General features: G+C 38.9%; 1 protein-coding gene across 3 annotated transcripts in view; it reads left to right on the plus strand.

Annotated features, from left to right (window-relative positions):
* Nucleotides 1–14,683, plus strand: part of LOC133521321 (carbohydrate-responsive element-binding protein) — a 32,212-nt gene that overhangs the window by 14,235 nt on the left and 3,294 nt on the right. For 2 of the 3 annotated variants that reach the window (XM_061856219.1, XM_061856221.1), the window contains exons 7-16: nt 25–192; nt 883–1,149; nt 1,258–1,604; nt 2,447–2,650; nt 4,006–4,186; nt 5,918–6,027; nt 11,146–11,310; nt 12,401–12,528; nt 13,495–13,618; nt 14,421–14,550. In XM_061856219.1, coding sequence (XP_061712203.1) covers nt 25–192; nt 883–1,149; nt 1,258–1,604; nt 2,447–2,650; nt 4,006–4,186; nt 5,918–6,027; nt 11,146–11,310; nt 12,401–12,528; nt 13,495–13,618; nt 14,421–14,550 — 1,824 coding nt within the window. The remainder of the gene's footprint in view (nt 1–24; nt 193–882; nt 1,150–1,257; nt 1,605–2,446; nt 2,651–4,005; nt 4,187–5,917; nt 6,028–11,145; nt 11,311–12,400; nt 12,529–13,494; nt 13,619–14,420; nt 14,551–14,683) is intronic. The other variant, XM_061856220.1, reaches the window with a different exon arrangement.

Here is a 14,683-nt window from a genome sequence, read left to right on the forward strand (position 1 = left end):
TGGACTCATTGGTAGAATTTGCAGACCTACTCTCAACTCCACGCCTGCCGCCGGTGCCCGAGGAACCAGCTCTTCCGGCCGAAGACAACATGTTCCGAAACAGTATGAACGTGGACTCGTATGGGCACGGCTACGACTTGTCCGCCTCGCACGCCAACGCCACCATGCCCCCCAGCCAGATGACCATTCACGGTACACCAACGAACTAGAATTAACAAGTCTGTCGAGCTCTAAAATTGCCCCACGGGAATTATGCCGTGAGCGACTCAACTGTACAGTGCGCATGTTGACAACTTCAAATATTGTAATGCTGCGCAAGAGGTTTGACATAAACAATATTATTTTTTCTGCTCCAGCACTTCTATTTGTCAACTAAATGACTGCCAGTGATATCCAAATCAATTTCATTAGAAGCGCGGCGCGTGGGGCGAGCCGGCGCTCATCTATAGAATCATAATAGCAGTGTTGTTATGAATATTTATTCAAACGAACATTCAAAAAATGCAAAGCTACTGCGTGCGTGATATATTTATAGAGAAGGGATACTTTCAGTGATATGTGTCCTTCATATGGCCCGTTTTTCGAAGTCTAAATGTATTAAGAGATTTGTCTATATAAATTTATTTTGCCATAACTTGTTTTACACAGCGATTTAAGATTTCCCGCCAAAAAACCTTTCAAATGACATATGGGTTGTCATTATTGGTTTTTAGGCCAGTGTCCATACAAGACTTCCCACCCACCTTTCGTAGCTGCGGCAAAGTAACCTCTACCTATATATACTTGATATAGTCATAGGCCTGACATTTAAAAAACAGTCTGACTTAAACACAAACTTTATCATTACAAACTACATCCTTAATAGTTTATTTCTGATTTTAGGTTCTCCCAATAATACTCAAATGATGTCGATGTCTGATCAAACTGTAAAGAACGAGCATATGCATATGTACGACAACAACCGGTTGTTCGTGCAGACGGACATGCAGAACAACATGATCAACCAGGAGGTCATGCCGTACTCGTATGAACAAAGCTCGCCTCAAGCCCAAACAAGTCAGATGCAGAATAACGTGTTTGAGCCCAAACGCGTTCAGTATACGTCTAAAATTATATCACAACCAGATCCCGCCTACAAATATAACACAGGTATTGACTAATATAAAAACTCAAACTTTACATGAAAATAGGATAAGTCGGGAAAACTGTCTACTGAAAAAATGTACTTGAAACTAATTCACCTGTTTTTTTTAACAGTTGTGCCACCCTCCCAAACGGCACCAGAAACTGTGTCACTACTGCAGCAACCAGTGCAAAATCAAAAGTACGCTTCCACCATCGTCATTCAGGGTCGAAGCGGTTATACTCGAGAAAAACCACGGCCGAGGCTGGCCATGTACTCGAGTCAGCTTCCAAACAACCAATATACGAACTATGGGCAACATAGCCCGAACTCGCAGGTTGACAGGACGCAGGCGAGGCCACAGCCGATGCACTACTTACAGCCGAACCCAGTGGAATCGTACAAAACGAAGCCGACGAACACTGTCAATGCGCGTTCGTTCAAGATGCCTTCGCCGCCACTGTCTAATTCTTCGCAACAGGTACAAATAATAATCAAGCTTTTAGAACCTATACTCCTTCTCTTGACAGGTTTTAAATTTGAACTTTAAGGTCTTTATTGCAAATACTACAATTTTTTTTAATAATAAAATTGTAGTATTTATTTATGGAAATAATTTGATTCAATTGGAAAGTAGATCACTACGCTTGTTTGTTGAGTGAATGCAACCTGGCTAAGTGGAAATTGGATTAATTGATGTTCAACTTCAATACATTTATTCATAACTCAATATAACAAAATATATCAATTTAATTATATTTTCATCTTATTTTATATATCAGCAACAATAGGTATCCCGATTTTTGGAACAAAGTTTTTTATCGGATGGTAGGCGGATGGGGGCTAGGTGAAATAAAATGTAATTACTTAAGATTTTTACGTAATGGTCCTCTTTTGTTTAAATTCTTTCTCGAGAATAAGTAGTCAGTGAAAATACTGACTTCCGCTTAGAAACAGGTGGTAACAGCGACGATCCGGGCTCGATCCCCTGACGTGTATGTAGATATTACTTTTTGTATTTTTTTTTTGCACTTGAATTTCATATTTTTGATTGATTTTTTTATGTTTTCTTTTGTTATTCTCCCTGCCTAGAAGTCGCATTTCTGAACTGATTTGTGAAAATTTGTGAGCAGTTTCGTTAATTATTACTTAGTCGATCAATTCTTTTTTACGCAGTCTGGGTTACGCATTCTTAAGTAATTTAGGTGTTTATGAACTACTTTTGCCACTTCAAATATGTACAGACAATGAACAATAAATGTAATATCTACTATTCGTATCACTTCTCGTCAAATGGTCTAAATAACTAATAAAAAAATTAAGCAGGGTACGTCAACCGCGGCGCGGAACAAGGATCAATACCGCTCGCACAGCTTACCCCTGGGCGCGCAGCTCAACGCTGACTGGACGGTGAGCGCGCCCGCCCCCGCCCCCGCGCCCGCTCTCGCGCCCGCGCCCGCTCCCGCCCCCGCGCACCTGCAGACGCACGAGGCCGCCGCCGCTGCCGCGCAAAGGCATAGCGCTAGGGTGAGTGTGCATTACATTTTATTTCCTAGATATACTTATGTTTGATTGCACCAAACCGTCTCTCAAATGTTCGCTAAATTGTATCGTATTGGAAATTTCAAAGGTGACTGCTGGTTGACGTTGATCCGTCAATTGGGTACTTGACACATGTTGAATATTATAACAAAATTTAGTTAAATGGATAGAAAATGAGCCATCCATTATAAAAAAGTGGAATTTTTTATTTATTGAGATTATAAAAAAATACAAGGCTCCGAAGTCTCAAAAAAAATTTTTTTTTGTCTTTCAAAAATAGAAAAGAAAATGGTACCATTCGATTCCTTACATTTAATTGAAAAATAAATTGTATGACAACTATACACATAAACGCAATATTTCAGGGTCAAAATGGCAATTTCCTTGACCTTATATACATTTAGGACAAACTTATATGATGTGACGTCACATCACCTTATCATTTTGTTAGAGGCGTTTCAATCGTCGACTGCGAGCGTCAGACTTTAACTCTCATTTCTGACCTTTGTGTTGCTTAAATGCCATGAGTCCTATATAGACATTTGATCCTCAGGAAAATTGACATTATTTCCAAAAAACAGTCAAGTAGCCAATTGTTGTTGTAGCAATTGACTTTTATAATATTCAAGTTGAGGAACATATATTGTAATGTAATAGTACATTACTATAGAGGCCGGGAAACGTAGGGTTGCAGGCCAAGTAGATATATACGGCTGAGCGTAGCGAAGCCGGATAGAGATACGCGGCCGGCAACCCCGTTTCTCGACGAGATATGTATAGTGCTTTTCTCAAACATGCAATGAAAACAAAAAATTGTAGTCAATTTGTTTTGTGGCGACCTACTCGGCTCGCCACTCTACCAGCGGTGTACAACCTTACGCGCGAAGTCCGCGCGCCTGCGCGATGCGCCACCGCCGTTGCTTAGCAACGAATATGCACAACAAATCACCGTACTAAGCTAACTGAAGCTAGTTGATGGTTGGATACCAAGACGTTGTGTCACAATTTGACGTTAAAAAACAAAAGAAGGTTGCTTTACAGTCCTAGGTGTGTAAGGCAGTACGAAATTCCTTTACATATCATCTTCGCTCATGCCACCTGATATGTAGTATTTCCGGACCTAATTTGACGTAAGTCATGTCATCATTTCATAGCAAGTTTGAGAAAAATATATTATGATAGTATGATATAGACTGAACAATACCTTCCGTCACTGGAAAAACCATGAAATTCAAAATTTGTAGGCGCAGATGTTTAATACTCCATTTTTTTTTATTGGTGACCTTTTGTGTTGACCGGATGTGACATTTACTATATATGTATGTCCATTTTTGTAACAGGCACGCGAGCTAAGCACGGGCACCCTTCGAATCCGCTCGCGCTCAACCTCAAGCGGCCTGCTAGACGCGGCGGGCGGCACGACGGGCGCGCGCCGCCCGCCGCCGCTCTGCAGCGTGGCCTCCGAGCCCGCGCTGCCGCAGGCCAGCGTCATGCTCGCGCAGCTGCTGAGCGCGCAACACTGTTAGTATTATTACAATTCGTTTGTTCCTCACGCTTTCCGCGCTCAATGGGTGGTGTATTTCCGCGCTTTCTTCGCTCGAGAAATTCGATAACTGAGTGTGAGATCCCCCTGAATGGGTCCATATTGGCTCACATAAAATTAGTTGTCATATTATTGTTCATAATAACGATTTGTGATCAGAATGATCATTTCTCATAATTTTTTTGCTTCTCATTATTAATATCTATTTATTTTTACTACTAACAACATTACTCATAACGGTATGTTGGTCGAAAATTGTTTTTAATATTGTCATTTCCAACTCTTCATCATGACTCATAACGATGTTTTATATAAACTAAATAATCATAAACTTACTTTGTATAACTACTTATATGCATAAATTATTTTCCACTGTGATCGAGAAGTGTGAATCTTTAAGTATGTGTTTATCGCCAAAATACATATTAATAGATTTATCGATGTTTTTGATAAGCAATGTAATGTTATTATTTTATAACCCCAGTAACACCAAAACGAGGACTAGCATATCGCCCACCTTTCTGGCAGGATTTCGGTTCTGCGAGGGTCGCAGTTCTAACCTAACCTAACCCACCTTTCTGGCAGGATTTCGGTTCTGCGAGGGTCGCAGTTCTAACCTAACCTAACCCACCTTTCTGGCAGGATTTGGGTTCTGCGAGGGTCGCAGTTCTAACCTAACCTAACCCACCTTTCTGGCAGGATTTCGGTTCTGCGAGGGTCGCAGTTCTAACCTAACCTAACCCACCTTTCTGGCAGGATTTCGGTTCTGCGAGGGTCGCAGTTCTAACCTAACCTAACCCACCTTTCTGGCAGGATTTCGGTTCTGCGAGGGTCGCAGTTCTAACCTAACCTAACCCACCTTTCTAGCAAGATTACGGTTCTGCGAGGGTCGCAATTCTAACCTAACCTAACCCACCTTTGTGACAGGATTTTCCAATCATTTTTGTTTAAAATTAAAATTAATAATGATCATTAACGATATGTCGAACAATAATATATGCATCAATTTTAGCAATAGAGATATTTATGAAGAATGACATTATGAATATAATAAATTCGAAGTTGCGATCATTATTGTTTAAAATAAATACGTGTAATGATCATTAGAATGTAAAATTTTATGAGAAACATTTTCGGAGTTTCAATAATCGAATTTGCAATTTTATATGAACTTTGGCGCACCCCCCCTGAATGCTTCGAGCTCGCGCGCGCACTGTTCTATGTCATTGTATTGTCATGAATTGTAAACACGAGCAATCAACACCGCTTGTTCTCAAGTCTCGTGACAGAGTATGCCCAATTTACCAGTAAGCGCGTTTTGAGTTCGCAGTGCAGCAAACACGATGCGCGAACCTCAGCTGAGACCCGTTGGTAAATCGACTCACAACCACCAGCGCCTGACAACTGCCGCAGTGCTGTGTTCAATCATTCTTCCTAAGTGTTATATTACGCGACTCAGTATGATATTATGAAATGTAATCATTACGCACGGAAATACACATGAATTTGTTTTTTATACGATAGATAACGACACCTGAAAGCTACAATAGCCGTACACAGACAGATAAACAGCACATTTTAAATTTTGTAACACCCCTAAAAAAGAGTAAAGAAATTTATGCTAACTACTAGTTGTTGTTTTAGTATATTCTCCCATAATGTTAAATAAAAGCTGGAACGTTTTTCTAACGCTTCGCTTTTTTTTGCAGCACAAAGTGTATACAAAGTAAACAGCCCCGCGGACGACGGCGACCCGAAGTCCCCGCAGCGGCGCGGGCAGCCGTCGCCCATCGGCAGCGACGTCATGTCCCCCCACCAGGTCAGTCACCCCAATTACCCCTATCTTGGCAATAAAACTCCAATAAAGTATTAAGATACTGTCAAGGTCGGACTTATCTCACTGCAATATGTTCGCAATGTTTTCGTTTTTATTTCATCATCTTTATTCAGCTTTATTTTTAAGTACATACCTACCTAAAAATAATCAGACTTCCACTCCATAACCGGTACAAATCTAACGATATCTATAGATAACCGAATTGACAGCTTGAGCTACAGGATTATATCCGAGTTTACACACGGACTTAGGGCTCAATTAAACGGCGCGCGAAGTCGCATGCGATTTTAGTTAAACTGCGGACTATTGAGGCTACATCCAATTCAGTCGACCGATATAGTTAGTAACATAATGTAATGAAATTCCCTTGCGAGTTTTCACACCGTCTGCATAAAACCTTTAGTAGCGTCAAAGATATATATAACACCGTGTAAGATAAATAAAGTCAAGAAAAAAAGGTGCCTCGATAAATCTAGATTTATGCTCGAATAGATGGCGTTTGATATTTAACACAGTATATCAGTGAAAGAACATGGGTCAAATGGCCATATTTAATTCTAAGAGTAGCAGTCCTGCAGTAAATTTAGTTCACAACAACATTTACTTTGACAATACGCCTCTATACTAAGTTATCTTTGGGGCGCATCCAGCGGAGCGTTCGGCGGGACATGTAGCTTTTAGGCCTGTGTGTACTGATTAACATAGACGCCGCAGCGCCCGCTACATTCCCCGCTCGAGCGTTCACTCAGCTCAGCGTAAATCGCATTTCCTGTCCTAGTGTCAATAAAAACGTGGTGGAGTAGACATCACCAAAAAATTTATACGTTTTTATATCAAAATTAAGGCTACATTTATTTCAGAACATTATGGTAATAGATTTAGTCAGTTTACAGCTTCGCACGTAAATAAAAAATAATAATTTGTTGTACCTAAAATTCCTTGACCTAATACTTATGCGAAACGAGGGCTTGGTGATAATATTACAATTGTTTATTAAATCATTATTTTCGTTAAGATGTTATTATATTCTTCTTAAATCTATCGACGGCCTACTTATCTACTTATTTTACTTGATTTTTTTTAAAGCGTTTGCTTAACAAATATTTTACTCGTTTCGCTGTCAGCAGGCCACGTGACGCCTTGAAATTCAGATATGCGCAAAACCAGCTCAGATACAAGATATGTTTACTTTGACCTGTGACATTATTTGTCACGACTATAACAGTATAATGCGTAAAATTAATGATTGCGGAAGGAAATTAATAAACAAATCTTCATTACTACTTAGGTCAATAAAATCTATCTGTTTTTTCTGTTTCTATCTTGTCATCGGACTCATATATACAGAGGAACACGGAAGATTTTAACAGTGTGTGTAAGGCTAAGATGGCCGGCTCTTTATCATTTGTCACCATGCCTGTCACGTTCTAACAAGTATGTAAGTGCGAAAGTGACGCATGACATGACAGGTGATCAAAATGCGACCATGATACCGCTGCAGATCAGATTTAAAGACTAAAATGTGTTTTTTTTTCTGGAATTCGCCTAGTTTCAGAGTTAAAACCAATTTAAAAAACATCTTCGTTTTCTTACTTAGTGCAAAACGCCTTTGAAGGTGATGATGCCACTATGGGGCGTAGTCTAAATAACCTTATTGATAGATGTTAAAAAAGTAACAAATAACACTATGCAAAAACTAGGTTTTACGAAAAAAAAGTAAAAAATCATTTTAAGTGACAGGTTTACTAATTACATTACATTTTTAGGTACAAATACATTAAAAAAAAACAAAATTTTTTTTTTCTTTTTATCGAAATTTACATAAACTATAAAAAAAATGTATTTTTTTCTTATGGCCCCATAAATGTGTGGTTAAAATCTTTTGGGCTCCTCGCGTTACACCGTGTATACTGCAGCTACACAGAGTACTAATCGCAACAACAGTATTGAATTAATGAATGAGTATCTTCTAATAACCGGGGGCCCTTGCGGATACACTTCGACCCATAGGGATCTTTTGTGTAGAATGAATGAGTAAATGTGACTTAGCGCACAATATTAAGCTAAAAAAAACCTCGAAGACACTTTTTGGTCTATCTTGCAGTTGGCAGTTCTCGCATCTCGCGGTCATCACATGATTTTGTTGTTGTGTGCGTGACTTCAACTCTCGTGCCCATACCAATAATTTTAATTCAAACGAACCCCTATTTTTTTTATCGGCAAGGTTCAGAGATAAATCTACATTCATAAACCAGTTTTACATTCAAAATTTCTACTCGCTCTATTAATGTTGATTCCAAGTTTTATGTACTTTCAGCATGTTGCGGGGAGTATGTGTGATTAAATGGCGTGATTCATAAACGCGTTACTGGCTTAAATTTGATCGTATATCTTTATCTGTCGTTTTGACTTATGTATTTGTAAGAAAGGGATAAAACAATTTAAAAAAATCAAGCCCGTAAAGTTTTATGAATAACGGTAAATGTATAGCCGTTAGTTACTAACTAACCGTTAGTACAGTCGAGTTCATAAATATGTATACATTTATTCAAGTTATTGCAATGGATTAAGGTGGACAAATGTGTTCATATTTATGAACTGTACATCCACGTGCGCCGCTGCGTCAAGCAGGTACCGCTCTTTAGTACTTATGGCACTATACATGAAATAGCGCCACATTTATTTTATTTTATTTCAGCGTAACATTACAGGTACCTAGTTTAAAGCGGGTCTGTGATGGCAGATAGTATTAATTATCGACTTAGATACAAATAAAAATAATAATATATAGTCGGTATTTATAACAAGGTGTAATATTGACTTTATGATTATTGCATCAAGGTAGAAAATCAAACTGTGCAAAAAGCAAGATGTAATGCCTGTAGCAGATGTTTCTAATGCAGGCGAGTTGTTAAATAGTAGTTTATGTGACTGCTACATACTGAAGGTCGTTAAAATACGAGTGAGGGTTTAACACGAGTATTTTAATGCCTAATAGGGTATTTGACTACTATTCAAATCAGTTTCTTTTTTCGAACTGACAAAACGATTTGCTACATAGAAAAAAAAATATTTCTCCAGCCAAGAAAATACTCTTGTGTCAAGACATTTTGTGTTTCCTATATAAGGAAACAATAAAATTCTTGTGTCAAGATACAAAATATTTCAAAGTTTATTATTTAAGCTAAAAAATTAAATTTTCTATCGGAGCTATAAAAAGTTTTTTTTAAAAAGCTCATTATTCTCACCAAGAGCGTTTACGTTTTAAGTATTGTATTTTTTAAATTGAACCTAACTGTCTTAGTGCAATACTTAAAGAACTTGTGCCAAGAAACTTCGTTTCTTGGGGTTAGAAGATACTCATAATTGAATTGAGAATTATATTTCTCCATAAAAACAAGAAAAAGCATTGGTTCAAGAGTACGTTACTCAATGTGAAATATGATATTATTTATATCTAGAGCTGAAATCTCTTAGCGCAAGCGACTGTCATCTGACCTTTCAACCCAGAGGGGGCCTCTAGGCCTTATTGGGGGCTAATCCCAGCCGGTTACCTCACGATGTTTTCCTTCACCGAAAAGCGACTGGTGAATATCAAATGTTCGTACATAAGTTCCGAGCGGGTACGAGCCGGGGTTTGAACCCGCGACCTCCGGATTGCAAGTCATACGCTCTTACCGCTAGGCCACCAGCGCTTTTGTCCTCTTCATCAAATTTATTGATACTTTTTTAGTAAAAGTCTCAAACCAAAGTTTTGGTGCTTTTTCATTCAAATAGCTTTGGCTCTTGACTGTATATTGACAACATCAAACCAAGAATTAATCGCTCTTGCGTAAAAACTTAAGTCTCAAAGCAACATTTTTGTGCTTCTTCTTTGAAATAGCTTTGGCTCTTGACTGTAGGTTGAAAACATCAAACCAAGAATTTATCGCTCTTGTCTAAAAACTTTAAAGTCTCAAAGGAAAATGTTGGTGCTTCTTCTTTGGAATTGGGTAATATTTTTGGTTTGAGGAAGAGTTACTCAAGATAAAACCGTTTTTTAAGAGCGTGCTATATCTCTTGCTAAGACGTTTTTTTTTCTTGCGGCGAATAATTAATATCTTAACTCTAATCACTACTATTCGCTTTAAAAATGTGTAAAGATAAAACGAAATAATTTTTATTCTCCTTTTAAAAATTATGTTGGTTTTAACTCAAGACATATTTATTGGACTAAGCAATTTATTATTTTATTCAAGCAACCGTGCGCAAGAGAGTTGCGTTTTGAATTAAGATATCTTTTTTATCTGTGTACTATGGAATTTATATAAATCACCAGCAAATGACGTCACGATCAAGTTACCTACTCTTTATAGTTCTATACGAATTACAAATTAGAAATAGTGTTTAAAAATAACTGCTGGCTACGTTTCTCTATTAATGTTGTGGTGCTTTATTTCGTGCATGGTGTGAAATAGTTTATTTTAAATACAATCAAATACCCTATTATGTACAGTTATTTACATACACTGCTTTATCTACATCCATATGATAATCTTAACAAAACAAACTACTTTTATACTTACGAACTAATTAAAAGACAAACAAAATGTCAAATAGCGGTAAATGAAAACTTTTTCCAGGCATGTCACGCATCCGTAGTTTTATTTTAACTAGAATCGGGGGCTGACTGCCGTGATCGTTCGATATCAAGTAACATGCGAGTTTCGTTAATTTTTTTTGCAACTGACTATTCATTTGATTAAAACATCACATCGACTGATATAAGAATAGTGGTCGAATCAAATTCCTTTGCTTCTCAGAGATGTTGTAAATTTTAATGTAATCAAAATATATCGTATATCGGATAACGTAAAGTTAAAATTACGATTCAACCACAGATGAAGGTTTGTTAATATAAGCCATTAGCTTATCGCTTCTGAACATATTGTAGGTAAGATATGATATGGAGGTAGATAAAAATATCTACGCTCGCTCTTACCCCTTTATGTTAAACACCCTCTCAGCTACTCATTGTACGAAAATACATGAAATAAATAGTGCAGTTGTGAAATATTGATTAACAGACCGCTACAGGTTGTCAATTTTGTTTACGCGCAGAGCCTCTCACCTCCCGTGTCTCCTGACGGCGAGCGAGCCGGCTCCCCCCGCGAAGCGCGCCGCACGCACATGCACGCAGAACAGAAGCGACGCTACAACATCAAGACCGGCTTCGACACGCTGCAGGCGCTCATACCCCACCTCAACGCCAACCCCGCCGCTAAGGTAACCTCAACTACCATTGTTCCGTGTAACCCACGGCCGCTATAGTATTTTGTAACAATCGTGATATAATAGAGAGCTTTTCTTAGAGTTGCCTAAGTGAGGTACGAGATTAAAAAGCTTGATTATATCACTATTGTATACAATACTTTTTCTACGAGTCATCACAAATAATTTTTTTTTTACTATAAAACCTCAATAATTAATGAAAATTGGTAAGTACCTAAGTAGACAAAAAGACAAAAACGCGCGAGCCCCCGCCCGCCCGTCTCCCTTCTATGAGAGCGCGGCGGCACGTGTGTGGTCTTTTTTTTTTTATAGTTGACTAAAGCGTATCGAAAGAAATTTTATAGTTGAGTTGGGAGCCCATACACGAAACGTACGCAATTATAATTTGGTATACGAAATCTTAATTCAACCATTACAGTCGACGAGTAGAAAAAAGTAGTTTTAACACATTGTTGGACTGTTGATTTAGGTGTACACCTGGACCCTAAGTTTTACGCACTTTGGTTTTGGTGCTCTGAATAGACTCAGACCAAGCAAAGTTGGCAGCGATTTTGATAGTCCAGCATGTGCAAGTAAAGGTCATAATTTCATAGAAGTTTGACATTTAAAATAACACTTGCACGGTCTGGGCTGTCAAAATTGCTGCCAACTTAGCTTGGTCTGACTCTAGCGGCGAAATCTTTAATTTAAACTAAAAAAATGTTGATTGCACGTCGAGTAATAAAATTAGAACGACTTTTCTAATGTAATTGTAAAATTTAACATTGTGACTGCTTACCATCAGGCGGGCCGTATGCTTGTTTGCCACCGTCGTTTAAAAAAAAAAACATACGGTTGTTATGCGTTGAAGCAGAGCTTTCCTTTCAATTCCGCGACACCTTGCGAGGTAGACTCCTGTCCTATGATCTGATTAACGTAAACAGCTGACAGCATCTTGTCATCTGTATCGACGTGGCCGTTTACGTAGATGTTCATTTGTCGCGCATGATAAATGATATTACCGATTACAATCTCTAAGAGCATATGTAAATAAAGTAGGCTTTATTTTACAGCAGTTAATGACAGATCTGTTTGTTATTTACAGATAAGCAAAGCTGCCATGCTACAAAAAGGAGCAGAGTACATAAAACAGTTGAAAGCTGAGAGAAACCAAATAAAAGAGGAAATGGAAAGTTTACGACAGCAAATCGAATGTTTGAACAATTCCATATCGTGAGTTATCAGTATTTTATACAAATATTTAAATAGAAAAAAAAAACATTGTTTTGACTTAGTATAAACCCTCTTGATACTTGAAATCAGATCTAATGTCAATATAATACTCGTTTTTCTTAATTTATCGTAATTATATTTGACTAGGTTGCGATTCATTAGGCATGTGTTTTATAATGTTTGTTTTCGAATATCAAATCTGTGTCCAAATGAGAATGCATGTTATTTTAGGATAGTTTGTTATTGGCTTGAGAGATAAAAGTGTTATCGTCTTATAACATAATGTATTTATCTTCTTGAACCAAAAAAACATATAGATTAATAATATACATACACATAAAGACAACAATATACATGCAGGCATCCATCGCTCCGCTCTAATTTTCCACTCATAACGGAGCGACTATGAATTTTCCAAGAGCCTCGTTTCATTTACTAGGGGATCAGGGTATCATTATTTGAAATTATAAGTTATCTTTGACATTACAAGTTAAAGGCCGTGGCAGGATAAGGGAAAATCTCGTGCCTTAATAGCTTTTCGGCCTGATGTTTTTTCTGATGATGTACCACGTCATTAGTAAGGGGGGTTTCGTCAGGGGGTGGGCGGAAGAGTACTTCGGCGTTCCTGGGACCTCGCCCTATAGCACTGAGGCGGCAACAGAGGGGTTTTAGTGGGTAAACCATGGGTCTCATCAGCCGATATGGGAGTGTCACATAACCATCCCAGGCCCGTCCCCGCGCCTGGGTGGTGTGAGAAACGCATTTCCCCTATTAAAAAAGGGGGTTGGGGAGAGGACGCTGGTGTGCGTAAAGCACCATACCCAGATATCATACTACATTAGTTTCAAACTGGATATTTTGTTTGTCGTCCCCATACATTAGAACATAACTTGACCGAATCATAAGGCCATTGATGCATTGTGGTCGAGCAACCGCCAGTGAGCAGAGCAAACGTTGTGTGTACAGCAACTGCCACTCGCTGCTGCCGGCGACGGGCGCGCCGGTGTCGCGCGCGCGCGCCGGGCGCCTGCGCGAGATGTTCGCGCGCCACGTGGCCTCGCGCACCATGCACACTTGGAAGTATTGGCTGGTATCCTTTTTCATTGAAAAAATACAGGTTTGTCTTTGGCCCGAAGGAGTTTTAACCCTTCGGTGCCATGATGTCGGTATAAATTACTTTTTCACCACACCGACTGGTAAAGGCCCTCTTGATTGTTCAAAAACGAATGAGAAAGTTGCATTTTATCCACATGTGGGGCAAAGTAATTAATGGGTGTGAATGTTTTCAATTTCCTCACATTATCTACGCTGACGTCGTCAAAAGTCGCGGTTCTGTTCGTACATAAGTTGCAACGCGTTCCAATGTACCCATTGCAGCCGTTACGCGAACTTCTAGTAGAACTGGCAGTTAACTCGCGTGTTTTCTGCGGCTAATATTACCCCAACGCCGGCCATCGGTATAAACCAACATATTGCATTGTTTGCTTTGTTCAGGTTTTTATAATAGTCTTTTTCATAATGATTGTATTACAGAATAGGAGGTTTTTATTACACCAACGCAATACAAATTTATATAGGTACTAAAATTAAAACTAAACTAGCCATCAAATAAAACTACTTAAAAATTAAACTAATATTAAATAAAACTAAAATTATAAGATATACTAATAAACAAATTAGTTATAAAAGAATACCCCTTCTAAAGCCTCCGCCTGCGGCAAAGATCCCATAACGCTGGCCGCGTTACCTCTCTGTATTGCCAGGGATATACGCTGGGAGAGGTAAGCGCCAGCCCTATGGTCTCCAGTGGCGTCGATCAGCCGTGCCGACAGGGCCCCCAATGATTGTTGTTTTGTCGCATATAGATAATTGTTTCCTTAGCCCTGGTTCAGTTTAGCGTGGTGTGCGCGGCGCTGGTGGACTCGTTCAGCGCGTGCGTGTCGTGCGGCAGCGGCGCCGACCTCGTGCGCACCACGCTGCTGTGGGCCGAGCAGCACTGCTCGCTCGTCGAGATGCGGCCAGGTAACAAAATTTACACAGTATCTTACCTAGTCCAAAAATCAGGAACTTCAACACTTTTGTCTATCATTTTTACCAATTTCATAACATAAACAAAACATTTTTGTCATTTATTATTTTATATATGAGCGAATTT

This window comes from Cydia pomonella, chromosome 9 (genome assembly GCF_033807575.1).
Source record: "Cydia pomonella isolate Wapato2018A chromosome 9, ilCydPomo1, whole genome shotgun sequence".
Lineage (NCBI taxonomy): Eukaryota > Metazoa > Arthropoda > Insecta > Lepidoptera > Tortricidae > Cydia > Cydia pomonella.